Source organism: Nothobranchius furzeri, chromosome 14, assembly GCF_043380555.1.
Source record: "Nothobranchius furzeri strain GRZ-AD chromosome 14, NfurGRZ-RIMD1, whole genome shotgun sequence".
Classification (NCBI taxonomy): Eukaryota; Metazoa; Chordata; class Actinopteri; order Cyprinodontiformes; family Nothobranchiidae; genus Nothobranchius; species Nothobranchius furzeri.
Window position 1 is genome coordinate 30,192,757 of NC_091754.1, and position 25,174 is coordinate 30,217,930.

General features: G+C 43.4%; 1 protein-coding gene across 2 annotated transcripts; it reads left to right on the forward strand.

Moving 5' to 3' along the window:
- The first annotated feature begins 1,240 nt into the window (after nt 1–1,240).
- Nucleotides 1,241–24,800, forward strand: LOC107389452 (C-type lectin domain family 10 member A). Of its 2 annotated transcripts, none has more exons than XM_054746692.2 (6): nt 1,241–1,384; nt 1,469–1,570; nt 1,680–1,856; nt 2,138–2,280; nt 22,662–22,765; nt 24,468–24,800. In XM_054746692.2, the coding sequence occupies exons 1-6, from the start codon at nt 1,315–1,317 to the stop codon at nt 24,607–24,609; spliced, it is 738 nt and encodes a 245-aa protein (XP_054602667.1). In that variant the 5' UTR covers nt 1,241–1,314; the 3' UTR covers nt 24,610–24,800. The 2 variants fall into 2 exon arrangements, 1 of the variants encoding a protein (XP_054602667.1); XR_008564392.2 differs by lacking the exon at nt 24,468–24,800 and adding an exon at nt 22,341–22,412 and having other exon boundaries at nt 1,253–1,384.
- The last annotated feature ends 374 nt before the right edge of the window (nt 24,801–25,174 follow it).

A 25,174-nucleotide genomic window follows, 5' to 3' on the forward strand; every position in this document is an offset into this window, starting at 1 on the left:
GACTAATGTAACTCTTTTCTATTCAGACTGAGTCAGAGTGCCTTAGCTTGTCTGCAGCTTGTCCATATTGCTGCCAGGAGATTTTTGGACGGAAGACAATTTGAACATGCTACACCAATACTGATAGCTCTACATTGGCTACTTGTCTCTAAGGTTCTTTTATTGGTTTTTAAAGCACTGAATGGTTTGGCTCCAGCGTATTTATCAGATATGCTGCAGTTGTATGTTCCTGCTCGGGCACTCCGTTCTGAAGATCTGTCCTTGCTCGTGCTTCCCAGGTTATGGCTGAAGATGTGGGGGGACAGAGCATTTTCAGTAGAAGCTCCAAACCTCTGGAACGAGCTTCCACTGCATATTCTGCAGTCCTCCTATGCAGCAGTTTTTAAATCTAAGCTGACGACCAACTTTTATGAACCGGCTTTAACTCTGTGGGTTGCTGCTATTTTTTGTTTATCACTTTCATGCTTTTATTTGCTTGTGCTGTTTTGGTGATTGACATTAGATTGTATGTGTTGTGTAATTGCCTGTGTCTGATAAGCACTTTGGTGCTATGTTTGTGTCTGTTAAGTGCTATAAAATAAAATTTGAGTCGAGTCGAGAAAACTGAAAATTATGGAAGTTTAAATTTCTTTTTTTCCCCCTACACATTGAGCAATGTTATAGAAGTAGAAAGAGGAACAGGGTGTTGTGCTATTTTTAATCTTTAACACTTACTTCCTCGGCACAAAAGATATGATCATCACATCATCACACTATTTTTTTGTTTGCTTCCAGCTCAAACATCTAGTTCACCCCCCAACACACACACACACTCACACACACACACACACACACACACACACACACACACACACACACACACACACACACACACACACACACACACACGAGAATAAGTAACCCTAACCCTTATCAGAAGTAGAATTTGGCTTATTTTAAAATAAATGATGTGTTACCTGAAAATTAAATCTTTCACCTTAGTCAACAGTTTATAGTAGTTAATTGATCATATAAAGTCACCATTCCAACTAATGTCTCAGTTTTCTGAGCTATAAAATCTTTATTTTTCAAATATCTCTCAGATAATTTATGCATTGCAAAAAAATGATTTATATGAATTTATATACAGTCACAGTTACTTTCATTTCCTTCATTCCCAAAAGTAAGATAAAAAACAATTTGGGAGGGATGTCAAGAAGTCATTTTTACCCCCTCTGACATTTTCACTTCCTCAAACCATGTTTACCAAAATCATTTGACATTCTTCACCCTCTGACTTGCTGATGCAGATCTGACAGCGGACGAATTAAAACAATGGAGGAAGTTTACGAAAATGTTGAACTTCACAAAAGTATTCATCAAAATCCTTTAACAAATCACAGAGGTAAGAAAACCTGACATAGAAAAGCATATTATGCAGTTATTATATCTTCAGATTTCTGAGTTTGCTTGTATTTTCTGTGTGAAGGTTCATGCAGATCTAAGAAGAAAAGCGGTGTAGCTGTTTTGGTGTTTTTGGGACTCCTGAATGTTTTCCTGCTGCTTGGACTCGTTATCCTTGGTGTTCATTGTGAGTTTGATTGTTATAAATTAACTCTCTAACTCTCACCAGCCTAGAAAAAACCCCAGAGGGACTGCTATGAGTCAAATACCAACGTTTCTTGGATTTTCTTTCTCAGCCCACGGTTTGGTTGACATAACATCGGATCTTTCCATCACCAATAACAATCTGACCAAGCGTCTTCAGACCAGTCAGGACCAACTTTCCAACATGACTGCAGAGAGAGATCTGCTGAATGCCAACCTGACTGAAATGACTAAAGAGCTCATTGAACTTAAGATGTTGTCCAAAAAAGGCAAGTCTTCTTCAGGTTGTGTTTGTGTCCCATATAGGACGACGAAAAATCAAACTAAAATGTCCAGCTTGTGGGCGATCAGTCCTGCATCTTCTCATTCCCTTTGCTGCCATTCTGTCTCTGACTTTTGATAAAAAGAGTTTACAGGCAAAAATTTTGACTTTTAATTCTTAAATGAGTTAAAGGGATCTGTGTGACAACTGAACTAAAGTTGTTGTGTGTACAACCATGAATTAAAAGGTAAATATGAATGTCTTTAAACATGTGGCTTTATCTCTTAGATAAAAAATGTCCTGCAGGATGGAGAATGATTAGTTGTACCTGTTACCTCCTCTCTGCAAACCGTGGTTCCTGGGATAAAGGCAGAGAGGACTGCAGGAGCAGAGGAGCTGGTCTGGTTGTGGTGAATGATGCAGATGAACAGGTGGGCAGTGATTTATAGTTTTCCTCCCAGTCATGGAAGACTGGACTAGCTCTGTACTACTGCAGTGTTCCTTAAGGGTGTGTGGGATTTACCCAACTCCTCTTGTGTTTTAACTTGAATAAAGCTTATGATAATTTCCATTGAGAGTATGGGGTTTCCAGCCCACTGCAGTACAACTGGAGACACAATTAGGTTGCATGAGTCAGACATGTTCTCAGTAAGTGTTCAAATTTGTTGCATTCTGTTCATGCCTTTTATGGACATAATTGGGAGGTGCAGCCAAAAGGCAGAGGAACGCTGGCTGAGAAGGTTCGGACCGATAGCTGCTTTTTGCAGCTAATTTAGTATTTGGTCCCGTTGAGACCTTCGTCAGTGTGCAAAACAACTCTCTCTCTCTCTCTCTCTCTCTCTCTCTCTCTCTCTCTCTCTCTCTGTGTGTGTGTGTGTGTTTAGCAATCATCATTATAAAGTATAGATTTGGACCAATCTGAGTCTTGGGTGGGGCTGGCAGGTACTGCTCTTGAATAGTTCTGCTCTAATTTAGCGAACCATTCATTCATTGTTCAGATTGGAGACTGTACCTCTCCCTGTCGTTCGCTGCTTTGGGGTGTGCCTCAGGGCTCTGTACTTGGACCTCTAATCTTTTCCATTTATCGCTTACCGTTGGCCAAAATCCTGGAATGGCACACTCTAAATTATCACATTTATGTTGACGCCTTTCAATTATATGTGACACCCCCCCCCCCACCCCCACCCCCCCCCCCCCCCCCCGATATGATCTGGCCTTTGACTTTACAGTTTTTAACCCAAAGCAGTGTGTATCTAGTCTTGGGGTAAAACTGGATGCTGACTTCTTGACAGGGGTGGACTGGGACCAAAATTCAGCCCTGGCATTTTTACGAATCGTCGGCCCTCGTGTCGGCCCTCCCCATTAGGAGAGCGGTGGGGTGGGGGGTGTTGCCGCCCGCGGACTCGTCTCTAGGCTGAATGTGAGATCTAATATGGACTGTGTTACGTTAGACATCTTTCTTGCGTGATACCTGCCACCAAGATGGATAGCTAAATCGTGTATTCCTTAATCACCGGAGGTAAAGAAAACACAGAACGCCATCTTTCTCCTGCTTGGGTTGAGGTAGAGAGCTCACACCCGTTTATTGTCCATAATCAACTTAAATAGCGTCCAGGTTCACGCAGGCACCTACAGCTCATGTGATGTCATCCACAAAAGTCATGTGACATGCCTTTGCTACAAACATCATGTTCAACACTCCAACTCAAAGACATGCACAATGACTCCCCATTGTACCAAACGAAAATGATTAATACACAAAACACATACAATAATAACCTCAATAACAAAAATAGAAAAACAGGCTTAACCTTCTCCATTTTCTCTTGTTTTTCTTTTTCACCTTTTTGTGTGTATCTTCAGTACATCACAAGTGTTCCTAGTTCACATTAGTGTCCAAACAAGTACTCTTTAAAAGTCTCAAACTTTGTTTTTGGTACTGACTTTGTGAATATATCTGCAAGCATGTTTTCCGTAGAGCAGTACTCAATGTTTATCATTCCCTGATTGTATGCAGATCGTACAAAATGATATTTAATGTCTATATGTTTACTCCTGTGTCTGGTTACTGGGTTTTTGGATAACGCTATTGCTCCCTGGTTGTCTCCATATATTCTGATGGGTATGTGTCTGTTACCACTGTCTATCCCTTTCAGTGGTTGTACAAGGTACATACTCTCTTGTGTTGTGGCAGCTAATGCCATGTACTAAGCTTCACATGTTGATAGTGCAACTGTAGGTTGTTTTCTACTCTTCCATGATATAACCGGACCCTTTTCAGATAAACTAAAACAATATCCTGTAGTATTTCTTCAGTCATCTTTATCAGCTGCCCAGTCAGCATCACTGTATCGTTCAAGTTTTAAGTTCTGCTCACATTTGTTAAAATGCAATTCTTGATCAGAAGTCCCCTTTAAGTACCTCAATGTCCAATACTGTTGTTTTGGTTTTGCTAGACTCTGTGACAGTTTACTCACTATCCAGCTTAAATCAGGTCTAGTGCATGTCATAATGTAGATCAAGCTACCTATAATTTCCCTATATCCTGAGGGATCAACAACCTCACCATCATCGTTCAACTGTAACTGCTGCTCACAGGGGGTGGCTCTTGGTTTACAATCCGACATTCCAAACTTCAGCAGCACTTTTTCTATATGTTTCTTTTGAGACATTTTAATCTCTCCCTTATCCTGTGTGAAGTCGATGCCCAAAAAATGCTTAAGCAGACCCATGTCCTTCATTTTGAACCTTTTCTTCAACATGGCTTTCACATTGCTGAGTGCGACATCAGTACTTGCAGCTATGACCAAGTCGTCTACCCACACTAATATGATGACCTTGCCATCCTCTGACTCTCTGTGATAGACACAATGATCAGCATCATTTTGAACAAAACCATTTTCCATCAGGTACTCGTGCAGTAACATGTTCCAGTTACGACCCAATTGTTTTAAACCCTACAATGACTTGTTTAGTTTACATACCAAGTGTTATCCTGATTTTGATTTCACCTCAAAACCCTCTGATTGCTCCATAAATACTTCACAGTCCATTGGAGCATGGCAGTAAGCAGTTGTCACTTCCATCTGGTTTAGCACAAGATCCTCCTGCACCGCCACCTGCATCAACACTCGAACAGAGGTCATACTTGCTGTTGGTGAGAAAGTTTCTTCATGGTCAACTCCATCTTTTTGTCTATATCCTTTAGCAACATATCTTGCTTTGACACTCTGACCCATCTGGGTTTTCTTTTACCGCATATGTTGCCTCCCTAAGATGATGACCAGAGGGGCAACTGGTTTCCTGTTCAATAACGTGTGTCTGTGATAAAGAATAGAAAAAGGGACACACGTTGAGCTGATGTCAGTTTCACAACAGGAAGGTTTATTCTTCTCTCCAATTTTGACAAAACATGAACAAAGGGTGGCTTAAATCCATTTACAACATCAGATTCAAAATGGATCACAATGAACACATTTATTTCACCAAGATAAACAAAACACAATAGGGTACTCTGTACTTTGTTTTAACTACATTTACAACATCATGAAATTAACTCATTTTTAAATATTTTAATTCTCGTTCAGCACTAACTTATTTATGTGAAATGTATTTCCACTGTTCTTATACAATCTACAACTATATAGAGTGCAATGCTCCTTTAACGGCGTTCACTACTACTGTGCAGTCAGCATTGATCAAACAGTTTCCTTATAACACTCTATAATTGTCTTCATCTTAAACCACAAACTTGTTCTTGTAACCACAACATCAACCAGAAGACTAAACGTAGCATAAAACCAATTTATCAGAGTGCCTACCACCTTAAGAGTTCACAGTCCCGAAGTCTCTCACAAGTCCGATTAGCTTCCCCACACACACTCAGTATCCCACATTAACCCAGTCCGCTAGCATTAGCATCATTTTACCCGCAGCCTCAACCCACAGTTCAGACACAACTCAGAACGAATCCAATTTCTTTAGCGAGTTGCGCTCATTACCCACATAAACAACATACTCTGTTTGTAAGGTCTGCAGTATACATTCACTTAAATGCCTTTACTAACCTGTGATAAAGAATAGAAAAAGGGACACACGTTGAGCTGATGTCAGTTTCACAACAGGAAGGTTTATTCTTCCTCTGTGCCCCAAAACGCTACTCGATACCACTGCGCGTAATGCGCCCTCTAGCGGCTGTATGCGGAATAGCATTGTAAACTGACAGGTACACACATACAATCATAACAACAACCTTTTGGGGGGGGGGGGCTGTTTCCCCCCGCTTTTTTTGATACGGGGCTGTTTTCTCCATCTTATTTCTGATACCAGATTTTACTAGAAAGCTATTTTCAACTCTCTACACTCTCCCCCACTTCAAGGAATGGCTCCTGACATTTGTTTCTTCATGTGTGGACCCATCAGTTTATGGGTGCGAAGTTATTGTGGTAGTACAGCTGTGAATAGATGGGGTGAAAGAATGATGGGACGCTGTGTGTCCACATCCAGGGTTGGCTAGCCGAAAGGGTGTTCATATCTGCCCTCCAGTGGCAGTATGATGGCTGACCCAGTACGTTGTACGTGAGTCTTTCCGCTGGTCTCCCCCTCCTTTGTGACCTCCTTACAAAGTCATTTTCTCTGTTTTCTCCATCACTTTCCTCCTTGCCTTTTTCTGCTAACTCCTCAGCTTCTACAACATCTTGTTCTCCCCCATCTTCTGGCCTGTCAAGTGGGCAGAACTCTCTTGCTGTCGCACGTAGCTTGGGCTCACTGTTAGACTTCTGCTTTGGAATGACAGTTTCCTGTTGCTGAGGTTGCTCCTGTTGAATGGCAGGTCCTTGTTGTTGAGGGTTCACGAGTCTGTAGCAGGGAATCTTGCTCCGGAGGCCGTAGTGGTAGGTATAACTGCCTTCCTCATCAGAGCTACTTGTCGCTGTTTCATGGACCTTTCCTACAGGTTGTCTTTGCTGTTTTGCTTTTGTCTTTTCTTCCACAGGAAGTTCTTCCTCGAAAGGTAAGTCGTTCACTGGTAGTAGAAGGTTTCTATGAAGAACCCGCATGGCTTTACTACCTCTCTCTGGCTGTACCTTATAGACGGGTCCATCTCCCAGTCTCTCCACCACGCGATGTACCACTTTCTCCCAATATGCGCGCAGTTTTCCTGGCCCTCCTCTCTCTGACAGATTTTTCACCAGTACTCTGTCACCTGGCTGGAGGGTGGCACCTCTTACATGTCTGTCGTACTGCTTCTTGCTTTTGGCTGAGGACTGCCGGCTGTTATTTGCAGCTATTTGGTAAGCAACTCGCATCCTCTCAGCCCACTTTTGAATGAACGTTTGGTGGTTTTGTGCCTCAGTGTCTTTGCCTTGGTGGAAAAGTAGGTCAACTGGTAGCCGTGGAGCCCTGCCATACGAGAAAAAATGGAGAGTACCCTGTTGCGTCATGCCTTGTGCAATTGTATGCATGCACGATCTGAGGCAGATGATCTTTCCATTCACTCTTTTTCTCTTCTTGTAGGGTGCGCAGCATTTGAAGAAGTGTGCGATTTAACCGCTCCACTGGATTGCACTGAGGATGATAAGGAGTGGTGCGTGAGTGTGCAATTCCTGATAGTTGTTGCAATCTTTGAAACAGGCTGTTTTCAAACTCACGTCCTTGGTCATGATGCAACTTCTCTGGATACCCAAAGCGAGGAATAAAGTCCTGAAATATCTTTTCAGCAGCTGCCTTCCCTGATTTGTTTCTCGTTGGGTATGCCTGCGCAAAGCGCGTGAAGTGATCAACGAGAACAAGGATATGCTCATATCCTCCTTTGCTTGGCTCCAAGTGCAAATAGTCAATAGAGACCAACTCAAAAGGTGCACTGGTGGTGAGGGATCCCATTGGAGCTCTCTGTGGGATATTGGGATGCTTCTGTTTAATACACTGGCATTTTTTGTCACGTATTCTTCCACATCTTGCTGCATGTACGGCCAATAGAACCATTCTCGGGTCAGATGGATCACCTTTTCAGAACCTACATGCCCCATGTCGTCATGTAAGCTTTTCAGTACTACTGATTTGAGCTGTTCAGGGAGGACCAGTTGTCGGTTTTGGTTTGTTTTTCTGTAAAGTAGTCCATTTTCTACTTCTAACTTGTTCCACTCATAGAGCAGTCTCCTCGTCTGTTTAGAAATTGTTTTTTTTTTCTTTTTCATTTGGAGTCCAACCTCTCAGTTTCAAAGAAATAACTTCTTTAATAGCTGGATCTGCCTGCTGTGCAGCGGTGATATCCCTGGGAATGATGTCTGAAATGCTAGTGTGTGGTACAGCATTCCCATCATCACCGTTTAGTGTCAATGCAGCCACCCAGGGAACATCATCGTCTTGCACCAATTTTGTCCCCTGCCACACAGCAGAGACCACCTCCGGTGACACTGTCTCTGTATGGTCATTCATCTGCTGCTGCAGGTTCACGGGATACCTGGACAACATATCGGCATCCGCGTTCCTCTTCCCTGGTCGATACTTTATGTCAAAATGGAAATCTGCCAACTCCCCAACCTATCTATGGCCCACAGCATTCAGTCTTGCGGAACTCAAGATGTAGGTCAAGGGGTTATTATCGGTATAGACCGTGAAAGTTGGTGCATAATACAGATAATCCCGGAACTTGTCGCAAATAGCCCATTTAAGTGCCAGGAACTCAAGTTTGCCCGAGTGCAGATGATAGTTCTTCTCTGCCGGTGTTAAGGTCCTGGAGCCGTACCCAATGACATGCAGTTTGTTGTTTTGGCGTTGGTACAATACAGCTCTCAGACCTTCGTTTGAAGCGTCTGTGTGTAACACAAAGGGAAGATCGAAGTCTGGGTAGGCCAGGATGGGGGGGTTTGTCAACATGTCCACCAACCTGGACACCACGTTCTGATGTTCAGTAGTCCAGGTGACAGGTGATCGAGAGGGAAGTTGCCCCTTGTTCCCTTTGGTCACTGGATTTTTCCCCTTAACAGTCTGAGGCTTGATGGCATGACCTATCTCAGCTGGGCTTTGGAGAATTTCAAACAAGGGCCTCGCTAGTCGTGAAAAGTCTTGGATAAAGGACCGGTAGTAGCTGAGAAATCCAAGCAACGTCCGGACTTCTCCCACTGTGCGAGGCTTCTTGTCTTTCAGGGCTAGCACTGCTTCCAAATCCTTTGGATCGAGCTGAATCCCTTCTCCTGACACCACTCGCCCAATATATCGAATTTGTCTCTTAAAGAGCTCACATTTAGCTGGGCGGAGCTTAATGCCGTGTTGTCGCATCTGGTAGAACACTTGTCTTAGATGGTCTACATGTTCGTCAAACGTTTTGGAATAGCAAAGGACATCATCCAAATACGGCACACAACACTCATCTCTGATGCCCTCTAACACTCCCTCCATGCACCTCTGAAAGGCAGCTGGTGCATTTGTCAGTCCAAAGGGTATTCGTACCCATTCGTAGAGTCCCCAGGGTGTGCTAAAGGCAGTTAGATGTCTTGAATCCTCACTCACAAACCCTTGATGATACGCACTCCCTTGGTCCAAGATGGAGAACCATTAATTGCCCCCTAGGCTGTCCAACAAATCCTGGATCCGTGGGAGTGGATGGCGATCTGGGACAGTTTTGCGGTTAAGCTCACGGAAGTCAACACACAGGCGAAGACTGTTGTCTTTTTTTCGCACACACACTACAGGTGACGAATGGGCGGAAACAGACTTCCTAATCCACCCCCTGTTCAGGAGATTTTGGATATACTCCTTCACCTCCTTAAACAGTGGCCGTGGAATGGAATTGTAGCTTTTTTGGACTGGAGTGTCATCAGTCGTATTGATTTTGAGCTGTAAGCCAGGGACACACCCTATGTCTCCTTCCTCACGAGCAAACACGTCCGATTCCTCATAAAGCATTTGCCGTACCGTGCTCTGGTCAGGCTCAGGCAGGTGATCTAAATCAACATTTGGATGCTATCTTTCCTCCGCACTACCAGCACGGCCATTTTCCTTCCCATTACTTTGTTCTTCACTGATTGGACTTGTTTGGGTAGCGCACAGAAGGGTGTCATGGTGTGGTTCTCCAGGCCCCTGTATCGTTGGATGGATGTTTACAGGCGTGCTTTCCACCACTTCCTCAATGGATCCTAACACTGCTTTTGGAGGTAAAAAAACCTCATGCCTTGTGGAATTCTGGATTGGTATTCTCACTATTTTTGAGGCGCCAGCCGGCACATCAACAAGCGCAGGAAATAACTCCAACCCATCTGGCATTTGCCAGTCTACATTGGGCTCAAACAACATGACTCCTCCTCCAGGAAAAGCTCTCATGCGGCATTTCACCTGACAGATCTGACTGCGGGGGATTGTGAGCCCCTTCTTTCCAACTCTTAATACTGGACATTCTGACTCTTCCAGGGGTGGCTTTGTGTGAACCACTGACACCAGACTTTCAGCATTAATCTTCTGAATTCTCAGAGCTTCCGAAAGGAGACTTACTAAGTGGCCATCGTCTCTTTGATCACCATTCCCTGCAATCATCTCCTGTATCACATTGAAGCCTAGTAGCGGGCTGCTTAACCCTCCGCGACTTACTAGCATGGGAACATATATAGCAACTGAGCCGTGCCTGCTACTTGTGATCTCAAGAAAAACTTCTATCCACCCTTCAAATGGCACCTCTGTACCATTAGCTGCAGTAACTTTGAGTGGGTGGTCTGAAAATAGGCTTTCTAGTGGCCTAATTGTCACGTTTGGTAAGGCTTTTTACACCCAAGACTTCTCCACAATACTTACTTGGGCCCCACTATCCAACAACATTTGAAGTTTGACCCCATCAAGATAACAGGTTACCATACATCTACCCCCAATCAGCTGAGCGACACGCTCCTTTTTGGACGCTTGGCACGATCTGGAGGTCTTGGTAGAAGAAGAACTTTTCTCTTTGGAATGCAGCTTCTCTGGGATTGGGGACTCTGCATTCTCCAAGGTCACTGGCGGTCCCCCCCCCCCCCCCCCCCCCCCAGCGACCTCACCCGGTTTCCCGACAGAGTTCCCTTTTGTAAGCAGCCAATAGCTCTGTGTCCCTCTTTTCCACATCGGAAGCAGTGTGAGCAGACGTCGTTTCCTTGGGATACACATTGGTGACATTTCCCTTTAACTTCAGGCTTGGCTGACTGTTTGATGTGTGGAAAAGAGTTGTAAGTGTTTTCGGTCGCCACATTCGCTACTGGTGTGAGGGTTTTCTCCAAACTTTTAGTCAAAGATGACACTTGGGCTGTTAACTCCTGTATCGCATTGCGATTGGCCTGCACCTCTGCCTGCACTTGAGTGGCGTTCTGTTTATCACTGTCCAGCTGGGCTGTGTTGATACTGATTGCTTTTTGTTTGTATCCCCGTCCCAACCTGGTTTTCCTCTCGGTGTCCTCCCTCAGTGATCTTGTGATCACCTCAAGTATAAAGTCATCAGTCACATTCATGTCTGAAATATGTGGTTTAAGATCTCGTCTGATGTATGAGCATTTTTCATTCATCCCCTGGTAAAGTGAATGAAGAAACACCCCCTGCACCAGTTTACTATCATATTGAAAGTCTGTACCTTGTTTAGAAGCAAACATTATATGCTGCTTGACCCCCATTAGTCTATACATAAACTGTTGTGGGCTTTCTTTGTCATTTTGCTTTGCGTTACTTAGTTCCTGGAACAATTCAGTGCTGCTTTTATCCCTAAGATGTGCTTTAAGGAACCTTGTTAACTCAGCAAGGGTCAGGGTGTCTTTGGTCATGAGCATATCTTTAAAGGTACCAGGCTTAATTACCTTGAGCACGGTTCTGACGACCTCAGTTTCTGAGAACCCCTCAGCTAGACCTTCATCAATTTGTTTACATAGACAGTTAAAACTCAAATCAGAAGCTGAGTCTGAGATTTGACCACCATGTATCTTAAACTCTCTATGTGGTAACAATGCCGCAACATCTGTCAATTTCACTAAACCAGTTACAGGATCAGCAATCACTGATGTTGAGACTCTCTTATTCATTACTGATGCTACTACTGCTGGTTCAGTCTCTGGTACAGCCACAGCATCCCCTTCATCAGAAGCTTGACCACGTTCAACAGTTACCTGGGATGCTTGCAGGTCATCAATGAGGTCACGAAATGCAAGCAGACGAGACATGCCCTGATCTTCGAGGCTCTTCAGTCGTTTACTTCTCAGAAAGTCAACGATAAAGTCAAAGAGCTCCACCTCGGTTGCATCCTCACCGGGAACATCTTCCACCTCTTCTTCTTGACACCATACTGCAAGTTTATGTAGCAGGTCCCTGTTAGCGGCTCTGGTCAGCTGATGAAGCTGGTTCTGGATCTCCGTAGGTCATGTAGAGTGGCCATGTCTGGATACCTGGCGTCAACCGTCACTACTGTTGTGCATCAGAAGGATATGGATCCCGCGATTCTTGGCTGATTAGCACCTGACCACCATGGCGCTAATCCCGGACGAGCCGCCAGAATTGTTGCCTCCCTAAGATGATGACCAGAGGGGCAACTGGTTTCCTGTTCAATAACGTGTGTCTGTGATAAAGAATAGAAAAAGGGACACATGTTGCGCTGATGTCAGTTTCACAACAGGAAGGTTTATTCTTCTCTCCAATTTTGACAAAACATGAACAAAGGGTGGCTTAAATCCATTTACAACATCAGATTCAAAATGGATCACAATGAACACATTTATTTCACCAAGATAAACAAAACACAATAGGGTACTCTGTACTTTGTTTTAACTACATTTACAACATCATAAAATTAACTCATTTTTAAACATTTTAATGCTCGTTCAGCGCTAACTTATTTATGTGAAATGTATTTCCACTGTTCTTATACAATCTACAACTATATAGAGTGCAATGCTCCTTTAACGGCGTTCACTACTACTGTGCAGTCAGCATTGATCAAACAGTTTCCTTATAACACTCTATAATTGTCTTCATCTTAAACCACAAACTTGTTCTTGTAACCACAACATCAACCAGAAGACTAAATGTAGCATAAAACCAATTTATCAGAGTGCCTACCACCTTAAGAGTTCACAGTCCCGAAGTCTCTCACAAGTCCGATTAGCTTCCCCACACACACTCAGTATCCCACATTAGAACAGTCCGCTAGCATTAGCATCATTTTACCCGCAGCCTCAACCCACAGTTCAGACACAACTCAGAACGAATCCAATTTCTTTAGCGAGTTGCGCTCATTACCCACATAAACAACATACTCTGTTTGTAAGGTCTGCAGTATACATTCACTTAAATGCCTTTACTAACCTGTGATAAAGAATAGAAAAAGGGACACACGTTGAGCTGATGTCAGTTTCACAACAGGAAGGTTTATTCTTCCTCTGTGCCCCAAAACGCTACTCGATACCACTGCGCGTAATCATAACAACAACCTTTTGGGGGGGGGGGCTGTTTTCCCCCGCCTTTTTTGATACGGGGCTGTTTTCTCCATCTTATTTCTGATACCAGATTTTACTAGAAAGCTATTTACAACTCTCTACACATACACCCAACAACCTCCCACTGCTTGTTTACCTTCTGGGAGCGGTGTCAAAGTAAAAGTATCATTATTCTGTAAAGAGGTAACTTCTTCTTTCATTGCATTTTCCCATAATCTTGAATCTTTAGAGTCCATGGCCTCTATATAAGTTGTAGGTACAACATAAACAACTTTATAGAAATAATCTACGTCTTCACATCCATCATTACATACAGTTTTTCACTGATAGTCCTTCAAATATTCAGGTGCTTTCCTTATTCTAGTGGGGTACCTCTTTTCAGCTCCTTGTGTGTCCTCTGATATAGTGGGTTTTGTCTCCGTCACCTCAGCATCTGTCTCATCAGCCTCGTCGGGTTGTACTTCCTCCTGAATGTCCCTCTTGGGTGTGTATTAAAAAATCTCAATGTCTTTTCTCATGTCTCCACCTGTTTGAGTCTGACCATCGGCACTGTCTCTGGTAAGGAATTTCACCAGCCTATGTTTTAGGATTTTCTCTGATTCAGGATAGTACACATTATACGCTGGACTAACCTATGAAAATACATTTTTCACATCTAGAATCCAGTTTCTTTTTATCCTGTTTGTACACATAACATTCTGAACCAAAAATATTCATGTTGGACAGAATAGGTGTCTTTCCGGTAAAAATCACCTACTATAACAACGGTTGCGGATTTGTGCAGCTTGTTTGTACAGCGTACGTCCACAAATGTTTTGGGAGATTACTCTCCGACAACATTCACCACAATATCTCAAATAAGGTACTCCAATCTCTCTCTGCAGTCCCGTTCTGGTGTGGTGAGTAGGGTGCACTAGTCTCGTGCCTTATCCAATTACTCCTTAGCAAGGATTTGAAGTTAGTCCGGTAAATTCTGTACCATTATCGGATCTCAAACATTTTACCTTTCCATACGGAGCTTATCTGCTACAAACTGCTTTGTAGCCTTTGTTGCATCACTTTTTGCTTTTAAAAAATAGGGAAAAATCATGCCACTAAAATAATCGGTGAACGTTATGGCATACCTGTACCCATCTTTATCGGTTCATCGGTTCAGTAGGACCACATAAATCAGTACCATTTCTAGCACGGAGCTAGCTTTAGCGTCTGTCTGTTTGTTTCTGGTTTGTCTGAACTTGCCTTGTCTGCAAATCTCACATGTGTGATCTGACTTGTCACACCTTCCATTTATGGTCATGCCGTTAACCACCTTCTTTAATTTAACCACATCATCAAAGTTACAATGACCAAGTATCTTATGCCAGGTCTGAATGTCATGGCAACCATACATGCCATCATTTTCTACAGTGTCTTCGTTTCCATTTCCATTTTCTACGGTGTCTAAATAGTACAGCCGTCCATATATAGATATTCTGAACCTGGTACCATTTTTGTTTAACAACCAGTTATCTCCATCCTGGAAATGTACCTCGGCCCTGTTGGCTGTTGCTGCTTTAACTGAAAAAATATTCTGGGGAAACGAGGGAATATAAAGTGCCTGCTTCAGTCTTGTCTTTACCTGTCGTCCTCTGCTGTCCAAGATGTAGACCTCAGCGTCTCCTCTCATTTTCGCCATCCCTTTCACCTTGGTGCCATCTGTGAGTTCGACCACATGACTCTCAGCTTTGAAGTTCTTGTCCACTGTTTTGAACTTAGAAGCATCGTTAATCATGTGAGTTGTGGCCCCACAGTCCACCAAAAGACCTTTCTTGTTGTCCTTCCACGTGGGAAAATCACTTATTTTGAAGAAGCAAAAAGATGCAGGCTCTGTCTCGTTGCTTTCCTTCTCCTTCCTCATATAGTCTCGACCTCGTCCACGACCACCACGCCCTCGTCCTCGATACGTTGTGTTCCACCGTCGCTCTTCTCTGGTTGCTTGGGAACTTTCTGGACAAGCTCTGGCCATGTGCCCCTTTTTGCCGCATGTGTAACACTCAACATCAGCCAGGGTCACTCTCTTTCCTCTTTGTCTTTCCCGTGATCTGGTCATCCATGTTGTCTTCATCACATTGTCCTCCTCTAACCTCATGTCATTCTTCCCGTATTTTTCGGTGCTTTCGAAACTTCTGAGTTTTTTCTTGAACTCGCTGAATGTCATGTCATCTTCTGTCTGTGTGATATACACGATAAAAGGCTTATACACGTCCGGCAGCCCCTTTACCACCATGGCTATCTGCAGCCCGTCGCTGATATTTTCTTCAGCTCTTTTTAACGACGTGAATATGGCTTCAGCGCAGATTATATAGTCAGTTACTGTTTCTGCACCAGTCATACGAAGCGAAGATAGTTCACAGTATAAACTCACAACACGGGGTTTGTCCTTTCCTGCGTAGTGTTCATGAAGAATCTCCAGCGCTCTCCGTCCGTCTCGTTTGGCGTTTCTCATGATCAAAGACAGGCTCTTATTGTCCAAGCATTGCACCAGCTCTGCATATACTTCTCCGTTCTTTGCTTCGTCAGCGGCAAAGGCATCGTCATCCTCTTCTCTGGTTTCTGGTTTCATAAGAATAGTATCTCCTAGGCTGCGTAGCTCCATGTGTGCCAGGAAACATGTCTCCCAGAGCTCATAATTCCTCTCGTCGCGGTCGAATATCAGCTTAAACCACATTTGGCCAGTATGACTGGGCCCATAACCTGTTACGTTAGACATCTTTCTTGCGTGATACCTGCCGCCAAGATGGATAGCTGAACCATGTATTCCTTAACCACCGGAGGTAAAAAACACAGAACGCCATCTTTCTCCTGCTTGGGTTGAGTTAGAGGGCTCACACCCGTTTATTGTCCGTAATCAACTTAAATAGCATCCAGGTGCATGCAGGCACGTACATATCACGTGATGTCATCCACAAAAGTCATGTGACATGCCTTTGCTACAAATATCATGTTCAACAGACTGGGACTATTAAATTACAAGCAGGGCCAGACCGCTGCGACTGGGAGCCCTGGCCTTCCAGACCAGCTCATTGTCCACGGGCAGAGATCAGCGGGACATCATCGCTCTACTGCGTTTTTCTTGCTCAAAACACCTGGACAAACTCTGTTAGCTTCGGCTTACCATGTAGCTAATGTTCTGCAGATCACCAACTGTGGAGCAGTGTCGGCCCAAGCTGGGCAAGCAGCCCACTTGGCGAAGCGGCCCACTGGGACAGTGCCAGAATGCCAGATAGGCCAGTCCACTCATGCTTCTTGATGACCCCTCAGATAAATTCACTGGTGAAATCCTGTTTTTTTATCAACTATGCCATTTAACCCAATTAAAACCAGTCTTAACGTAAACTACGTTCTCCAACATTTTAGAAGTGAAAGGGAGGGTGGAAATTGGTCTGTAGTTCTTGAACAAAAAACATCAGCAGAGTTTTTTCAGGAATCGGTCAAACCACGGCTGCTTTTTGTGAGGATGGGTCCACACCAGTAGACGGGCTACCATTTACAATGGTTTTTAAAAAGGAGCTGTGGAATGTAAAAGCCTCCTTCCAGAGGCAAGGTGGAATAATATAGAGAGAAGAGCCAGCTAGCTTCTGCCCTGAAACCAGCTTACTCAGTTTGGTGGGGGAGATCGGGGTGATGGAGCTCAGGGAAACAATGAAAGGAACAGCTGGATCAGGCCCAGAAATGGATGCTCTAATATCAGCTATCTTCTTAACAAAAAAGTTATGAAAGCCGACACTGTTACCAGCAGCAGATGATGATGCTGAGCCTGTGTCCAGAAATACCAGCACAGAATCCAGTATTTTAAGAAGAGTTCAATGATTATTGGGGTTTGCCTCAACGATTTCCGCAATGAATGCCAGTCTGGCATCTCTAACAACATCCTGATAGGTAGCCAGAGAGGCTGGAAACATCACACGAGTGACCTGCAAATCATCCTTAATCCATTTTCTCTCAGCAATCCTACAGGCACACCTGCAGGCCCGAGTGACGTCAGTGAGCCAAGGCTCCCTCCTAGACCTAGACTTTAAAGTGGAGGTATGGAGTCAGTCATCCATGCTTTTACCTCTCGGCTGGACTAGGCAAACAGGCTCTTCATTGGTGCTCGTGTTTCAGCCCTGAACAGACTGCAGGTAGCTCAGAATGCTTCCGCTAGAGGTTTTTGACTTACACAAGCCGAAGCAGTCATATTGGCTGCATGGTGGCGCAGTGGTTAGCACTGTTGCCTCGCAGCACGAAGGTTGCAGGCTCGAAACTCGGCTGCGGCCTTTCTGCGTGGAGTTGCATGTTCTCCCCATGCATGCATGGGTTTCCTCCAGGTACTCCGGTTTCCCCCACAGATCACAACATGTCCTATAGGTTATAAATTGTAAGTCGCTTTGGATAAAAGCGTCTGCCAAATAAATAAACATAAACATATTACTGCGGTCCTGGAACATCTCCATTGGCTCCCCGTTGCCTTCCATGTGAGTTTCAAATATACTGACTTTTGTATTCAAGGCTCTGAATGACCTATCTCCACGTTATCCATCTGACCTTCTCACCTTATATGTTATGTTATATAGGCATCTTCTCTCATTGTTTTTAAGTCTTGTTTAAATCCTATTTTTATGGCTTGGCATTAAGCCTGTGACTCTTATTCTTTATTTATATTTATTACTTTGAACAGATGGTTTTTATTTGGATTGATCTCTCTTGTTTGACCTGTTTTTAATCAATCTGTGGTCATAACTTTTTTGGTCATGTAACGTGATGACGGAGCTATTCCACCGAAGGTTATTTACGCCGGGGACACACCGGCCGCGGAAGCGCCGCAAAGCGCCGAGAAGCGAATCGTTCACGAAATTCGGCCGCTGCTCGCCGCTCCTCAGTTCAGATCAGACGCACCCCAGTCGAGGCGTGCCTCGGCTCAGCTGTAGTTTTTCTTTTAAACACTTAGTGTCCTCCATTTCCTCTCTGCCTTTTCTCAGCTCTTTTCCTCTACGTTTGAGTGTGTGTGTGTGTGTGTGTGTGCGTGCGTGCGTGCGTGCGTGCGTGTGTGTGTGTGTGTGTGTGTGAACCTATGGTATGAGTTGTTTCTGCCAGTTGAATCTCTTGGAACCCGCTCCAATTCTGCAGCTGTATCCTAGCAGTTTCCTCCGAAATAACCATGTTTTTCGGGGGTCGTACAGCTCCTTGTGTTTCTCAACTTCCATAATGAATTTAAAGTCATCCATCTTAACTGCTTGCCTCAGACTTTCTGCCTCTCTGTCCAAATTTGCTCCGGTGAAAAGACACCCAAAACCACACACCCCTTCACATGGTCACACACGCACACAAGTTCGATGTGTGTGTATGTGTGTGCGTGTTCGTGTGGTTTTTCTGCAGTGTCTGATTACGAACACATTTGACTATTGCGGAATTTTATTTTGAAGTGCTTTATTTTGTTAACTTTACTGGCCTGCCTCTTATGTCTACGTTTGACTTCCTGGCAGAATTGACGCGATTCACCCGCGGCCCGCGAAAAAAATAGAGCCGACGCCGAAATGATCGCTGCACGGCGCGAGGCGATTCGCGGCGCTTCGGCGGCCCATGTGGTCTATAGAATAGCTTAACAAGGGCGCCAAATGAAGGCGGTCCCATTTTCGCGGCGCTTCCGCGGCCGGTGTGTCCCCAGCATTATCCTTTCTCCTCAGATGCCTCTGACACAGAACTAATATGTATGAGACTGCCTCAAGGTCGTGCATTTGCTTCTAAACTGCTTTCTTTCCAGCCCAAGAGAAGAATGAAGACAAAGGACTCTTTCCTTTTAATAAATCAAAGAACTTTGTTTTAAATAAAGCTAATCAAACAAAGTGTTTGTCAATAATAAGATGTTGACCAATCTGTGAAATGACAATGTTATGATTAGTGTTTTAATAAGTAATATGACTTTAATCTAGCTACAGTCGATATGCTGACTACACAAAATGTAAATGCATGACACATTGCTTTTACTCATCCAATCAGAACCTTCCTTTATGAAGCGTGGCATAGTCTCTGTGGTGTTTATAAATCTGCCAACTTTGATTCGACCATAAATCAAAACATCCAGATTAATAAAACCAGTTCCCACGTCATATTAGTTCAGTTCTCTGAGTTCTCTACCGTTCACCGCATGCTAAGAGAAGTATTGGACCGGCCATTCGAACTTTCTTTTTAAGCAAAGAACCAACAAGCTGGATAAAATCTGTTGCATTTTACCAACCAAGCAACGGTTCCTTTCAGAATAAAAGCTGAACTCACTGACCCTCTGGGTCCATCTGACGTTGTCAACCAACTGTTGCTTTTTACCTGGAGACAATCCAAAGACTAGTCTGTCGTACTGCTGACGCTGTTTCATCGGTTCCGGTACTAAAAGGGGGGTCCGAGGACCTGGCATTCTGGATCTGTACGGAGGTCTCATCCTGAAGGGCATGTGTAGAGCGAAAATGGTGTCTCATGTGATTATGAAACTACCATCATAGGTTAAGAGCAAAACATCAAAACATCATTCAGACTTGCTTCTCCAGATTCGAGAGTTCTGATGACAAACATCACTCACACATACACCATTCATCTCACGTCTCATTCACACCAATATTCATTCATTCACTTAGAATCTAGAGTTAGTCTTGTTTAAAATTGTTTAGAAACAAATCTGCTTAAATGTTTTAAAGGTGACTCTCTCTTCTGTTGTCTCTCATAATACGATGTGTTACATAATCCCTGCAATAAAAAGTTCCAATCTTCTAGTTAAAAGTACCCAAAGATCCATAAGATTGATTTCATATTCACAATAGAATCTTACGTCTTATGGTTCGTTAAATAAATGTAAATTAACCCCTTACAGTCAGCTTTCATGCTTTGTTTGAAATGTGCTACAGAAAACTAATGGTAAGGTAATATGCGAACCCTTCAACTATGCATCCCACCCCCTCTGCCACAGTGCCTTGCGCTCCACCCAAGCAAGGCATTTACCTTTGGATCTAGGCAACGGTATCAACATTCTCCTTCTTTGTAGCTATCTTAGCCAACCTATCAGCCCTCTCATTCCCCATTATCCCAGGATGAGCAGGTGCCCACATCAATCAATCAATCAATCAATCAATCAATCAATCAATCAATCAATCAATCAATCAATCAATCAATCAATCAACCAATCAATCAATCAACCAATCACTCAATCAATCAATCAATCAATCAACCAATCAATCAATCAATCAATCAATCAATCAATCCTTTATTAATCCCAGAGGCTAATTAGAGTTTCAGTACACACAATTCAGAGATCAGACTTACATGGGCAAGACACATGACAAGAATTGGTGACTGGGATCATTCGCAACCCAGAGTCGCGCTACCTTAATAGAGATGAGAGGGTTACATGAGGATTGGTTCAGGTGGAGGGAAAAAAAGGCACTTCAGAGTTACTCTCCAGCAGGAGGACAGCTTTGCTCTGCAAAAAACACCTCAAACAGATATGCAACAGACTTCAGACAACACAACATAACATGAGACTCCAACAGGAAGGCGGGGGGGGGGGGGGGGGGGGGGCTAGGATCCTGTTTCCCCCAGCGAGAGCAGCCATCTACGGCGCTCATCTACTGTACAGCCACAGGTGGGAGGGAGATCTTGGGAGAAGCAAAGAGCACATTGACTCCTCCAGTTGATGACTTCGCCAGGCTGAAGTCCACCAATCCGAAGGCGGGGGATGGGGGGGGGGGGGGGGTATCGGGTTTTCACAGCATCTGTCTGCATTCCTTCGTGGGGGTTTTAGTTGCTTGCAGCTCAAGGCTACCAGGGCGTCAGATTCAGATAACAAGAATTTGTTTGGATCAGGCTGAGATAATTTTCCTCTCTGCCTTCAGTCTTTAAACTGATCATTTCCAGTCCTTCAGTGAAGCCAATTATGGGTTTGAAACTTTGTCCATACCGTCCGGTGACTCTCTCAGAGATTACATCCAATTTGCGCACTAATACCGGTATCGCAGCTAGAACATTGTCCAGCTTACGATTCACGTTGAGTAACGTCCTAGTCTGAGAAGTCTCCATATGGACGGTGCTGTCCATGGATGCGGGTTGCCCTCCAATAGCTCCTGTCTTCCCAAATTTCCAGAAAACTAGATATCCTCCCACTCCAATCAGGAGAAATCCAGTGATCATCAGACCAAATATCCACACGTCTTCGATGTCCTCAATGTACAGCTGGGAGAGGCATATGATCTTCCACTCCTTCCAGGAATCCAACATATATCCCACCAGGTGTGTCCCCTTTGGACATGTGGGAGCCCCCTGCTCTGTTTTCATTGTTGAAAAAAACTTATCGATCGCATTGAATGACCAGTTTATCAAATCCATGGTTAGTAAAAAAAAAAATAGTGTTTTTCAGAAGAAATTCAGAGAAGCGCTCTGTGGGCAGACAGAACAAAGAGCCTTGGGAAAAAAAGATAAGGGAGCGAAAGAGAAGTGTCTGTACTCCTGAAGTGCCTGAAGTGAATGCATCATACATCATCACCACCATCCTGTTCTGTTCACCAAGCCTATGATGAGCAAATACTATTTCATACAGCAAACTCTAGTAAACATGGCAATTGCATTTAGGTGTTGAGTTTCTTAAACAGAGGCAGACACAGCTGGCAGTAATGTGCTGATTGTGGAGGCTCAGCTATGCCTAATTACTTAAGATGAAACTGGAGGAGTTTGAGTATCTCTTGTTTACAAAGTGGGTTATAATGGAGTGATGGGGATTATGGGTAAATTTGGGCTGCAGTGATGTGTTGATGAGCTTTCCAGACCTCATCATGAGTTGTGTGTGATGACTCTAAAATGAGTTAACAAATGCAAGCATCTGAAATGAGATTCCTTTGTAGTGTTTTACTCACCCTCAGGATTAGTGGGAGGAGGAGCTGATAGTTACGTCAGTCTTATGAGGATATGAGCTTTCGTTGATCAAGAACCTAAAGTTGATCTTGATCCTTAGAGGAATAACTATAGGCTACTCAGGCCCAGCTTGATGTGTTTTGTCCCAGAGTCCCCCTGGATGAGACAAACGAGGTAGCTGGAGAGAAGGAGGGCTGGGAATTTCTAATGGCCCAATAAAGGTAAAATGTCAGAGGATGGGTTGATGGATAAATTGTGAAATTTGTTTTTTTTTTTTCCATGGTTTTCTCTTCCAAACTGTTCTAAAACACACAGACACCACGTCTAGTCCAAAGGTATTGTGTGCGTGGCATTATTAAACCATACCTGGAAAAAAAACAGTCTGTTGCAACTAAAGTGCTTTGAAATTTTGCTAGGTCATAATGTTAATTTTGTTTATAAACACATTTTTAAATTCTCCTCCAAATCAGACAAATCTTGCCGGTTTCACTGAGGAATCCGCTTGGATTGGTTTGAATGACAAAGAAACTGAAGGATCTTGGAAGTGGATAGATGGAACGCCAGTGAATTTTGAGTAAGTGTCATCTTTTCAAATTAGCAGTCACAATGTGTAGATTAAAATATGTAAATGACAAATGTCGATATCCTTAACTTGAAAATTTTTTCACCAGTTGGCATTTAGGAATATTCTGATTTAATGGAGCCAGATCATGCTATTTTAAACATTAGAGAGTGAACGTAAGCACAACATATGATAAATTATTACCATTGGCATGATTGAGATGTCATTTTATGTTAAAAGTGGTATTTTTGTGAGTCTGAATTTGTACTTGGAAATGAAACAGTTAGTTTCAGTGGAGCTCTACCCATGCCTGTTCCAACAAACACACCTACGACAGCGTTCTAGGCAAGTGATTTCTTGTATTGGGACTGGTGGTCTAGTTGTTAAAATGTCTGTCTTTCATCTTGTTTTGCTATGTGTTGACAATGGTTCAACAACCAGTGACTGCAGTAAATTATGTAGCCAGCTGAACCAGCATTTGAGTTGATTTATTCAGCTCACCTCACATGGACTCACACTGGCTAAATAAACAAAGAAAGGTAAAATAAATAAATAAATAGATTTGTCCTTCTATTTTTAAACAGTTTACCAAATAAAGGGTTGAAAATGTAGCTAAAAAAGAAGAAAAAAGTTACTGCTTAGTGTGGGAGTCGAAACAATACAAAAGAGCATGCAAGGCAGTTACTCTAACCACTGGGTTACCACGTCTGTAAAAAAACAACAGTCGCCTGAGACACGTATCCTGTGCTGGCCATCTTTGTGGACAAGACACATGGTTTGTAAAGCGGTGTTTTGTCCGCAACACAGAAGTAATTTGTCAGAATATCTGCCCTGGTACTGGTGGAGGTTTAAAGCAATCATCTGTGACATGAAGATCACATTCTCAACTGCAGCATGAAATCAACCACTCTATGCCCAAAACCCGGAGAAAGTGGATGTTAGTGACCTACTTCCAAGGGAGGCAGGTTCCAGATCCAAAACTAGCTTCAGGGCCTGATGACACACTTACAGCGCTTACACATTAGGGTCAGTACGGTCAGGTACCATGCAGGGTCAGTTGTGCGTTTTCCATTCTGAGGTGACTTTGTTCTTCAGACCTCTTCCTTGGAGATCTGCTTAGGACCGAGGTGACACTATGGACTGAGTAGGCTTCTGAAATTCTCGCCTACAGCCTCAGACTGGCAAGTAGAATCAGCCAGCGGGGGTTTCTGCAAGAGTGATTCATTTTCATCCTGGATACAGCTGAGTAAACGCCTCTGTAGCACAGAGCTCCCAGTCAGTGGAAATGGAGAAGAGAGCCGTGTGTGTGTCCTCTGAGCAGCGAACATCTCTGCACGAGAAGCTCTCACCATAGCTGCTCAATGGGAGGAGAGAGCAGCAAGTGCTTGTGTGTGGACAGCACAGCGGTGAGAGAACAGGGAGCAAATTAATAAAGTAATGTGGTTCAGAGTCTCCAAAAGCAACACAAATCTTGCCCCCCCCCCCTTTTATCTTAATATGTAAGACACCACTGACTTTCCCATGCATCTTAAATGCCACACATGTGCTGGGGATTTTCACATTCCTGAGAACTCCTACAGAACTACGTGTGAACACTACACTGCCCGTATGAGATCGAACGGACGCAATCTTTGAAAACATTTTTTCTCAAATCTTCATTTTTAAAATAAATAAATAAAAAACTAAAAGGATCTCTTATTCTTTGACCCACCAGGCACTGGGCGATACACCAGCCTGATGATGGTGGTAACCCACTTGTTGCTGAGGACTGTGCACACTTTCGAACTGGTGACTATTGGAATGATCTGCCATGTTCATCGTCTCTTCGATGGATCTGTGAAAAACCACCAACATGAGTTTATTTGAAAAAACTTAAGGCTGCTTTTTAGTTGTTTTTTTACAGCTTTTGATACTAAATGTTGTGAGTTTATTCAATATAATTATGTTATGAGTTGTGTATTCAAATTAGCATTTGTAAGTTTCTATTTTTTTTCCTTAAATAATTGTACCAGCATGATTTGAGTAAAAATAAGTTCTCTCCCTCTCCCATTTCAGTTTTACTCTGAGTTTTTCCCTGAGTACTGCCAACACTGTGTGTGTGCATTTCTTAAACAATGTTGGACGCAGGGAGGGACAAAACACGGAGATACTCAGATAAATCCTCATGTTTCTTTTGTAAACAAAGGGATTTACAAAAGAAAGCTGGTCATTAATCCAAGGGTTTGACAGAGAAATGATTGGTACTAAAATATTGAAGCGGCCTGCGCCGCCCTCTAGCGGGGTGTAATAAAAATGAACTTGTCATCTGTTGTATAATTGCTTTATACAAGTTATTGATCACTACTGTTTGTCAATCACACTTATCATGAGGATAATCATGGTAGAGCCGAACATAATGTGATCATGAGGATGTAATCAAGG

Bases quoted from the DNA above. Each gene is read 5' to 3' on its own strand.
- LOC107389452 (XM_054746692.2), top strand. From the start codon at position 1,315: ATGGAGGAAGTTTACGAAAATGTTGAACTTCACAAAAGTATTCATCAA. The intron at 1,385-1,468 runs GTAAGAAAACCT...TTCTGTGTGAAG, and splicing joins TCCTTTAACAAATCACAGAG to GTTCATGCAGATCTAAGAAG. The intron at 1,857-2,137 runs GCAAGTCTTCTT...TTTATCTCTTAG, and splicing joins TAAGATGTTGTCCAAAAAAG to ATAAAAAATGTCCTGCAGGA.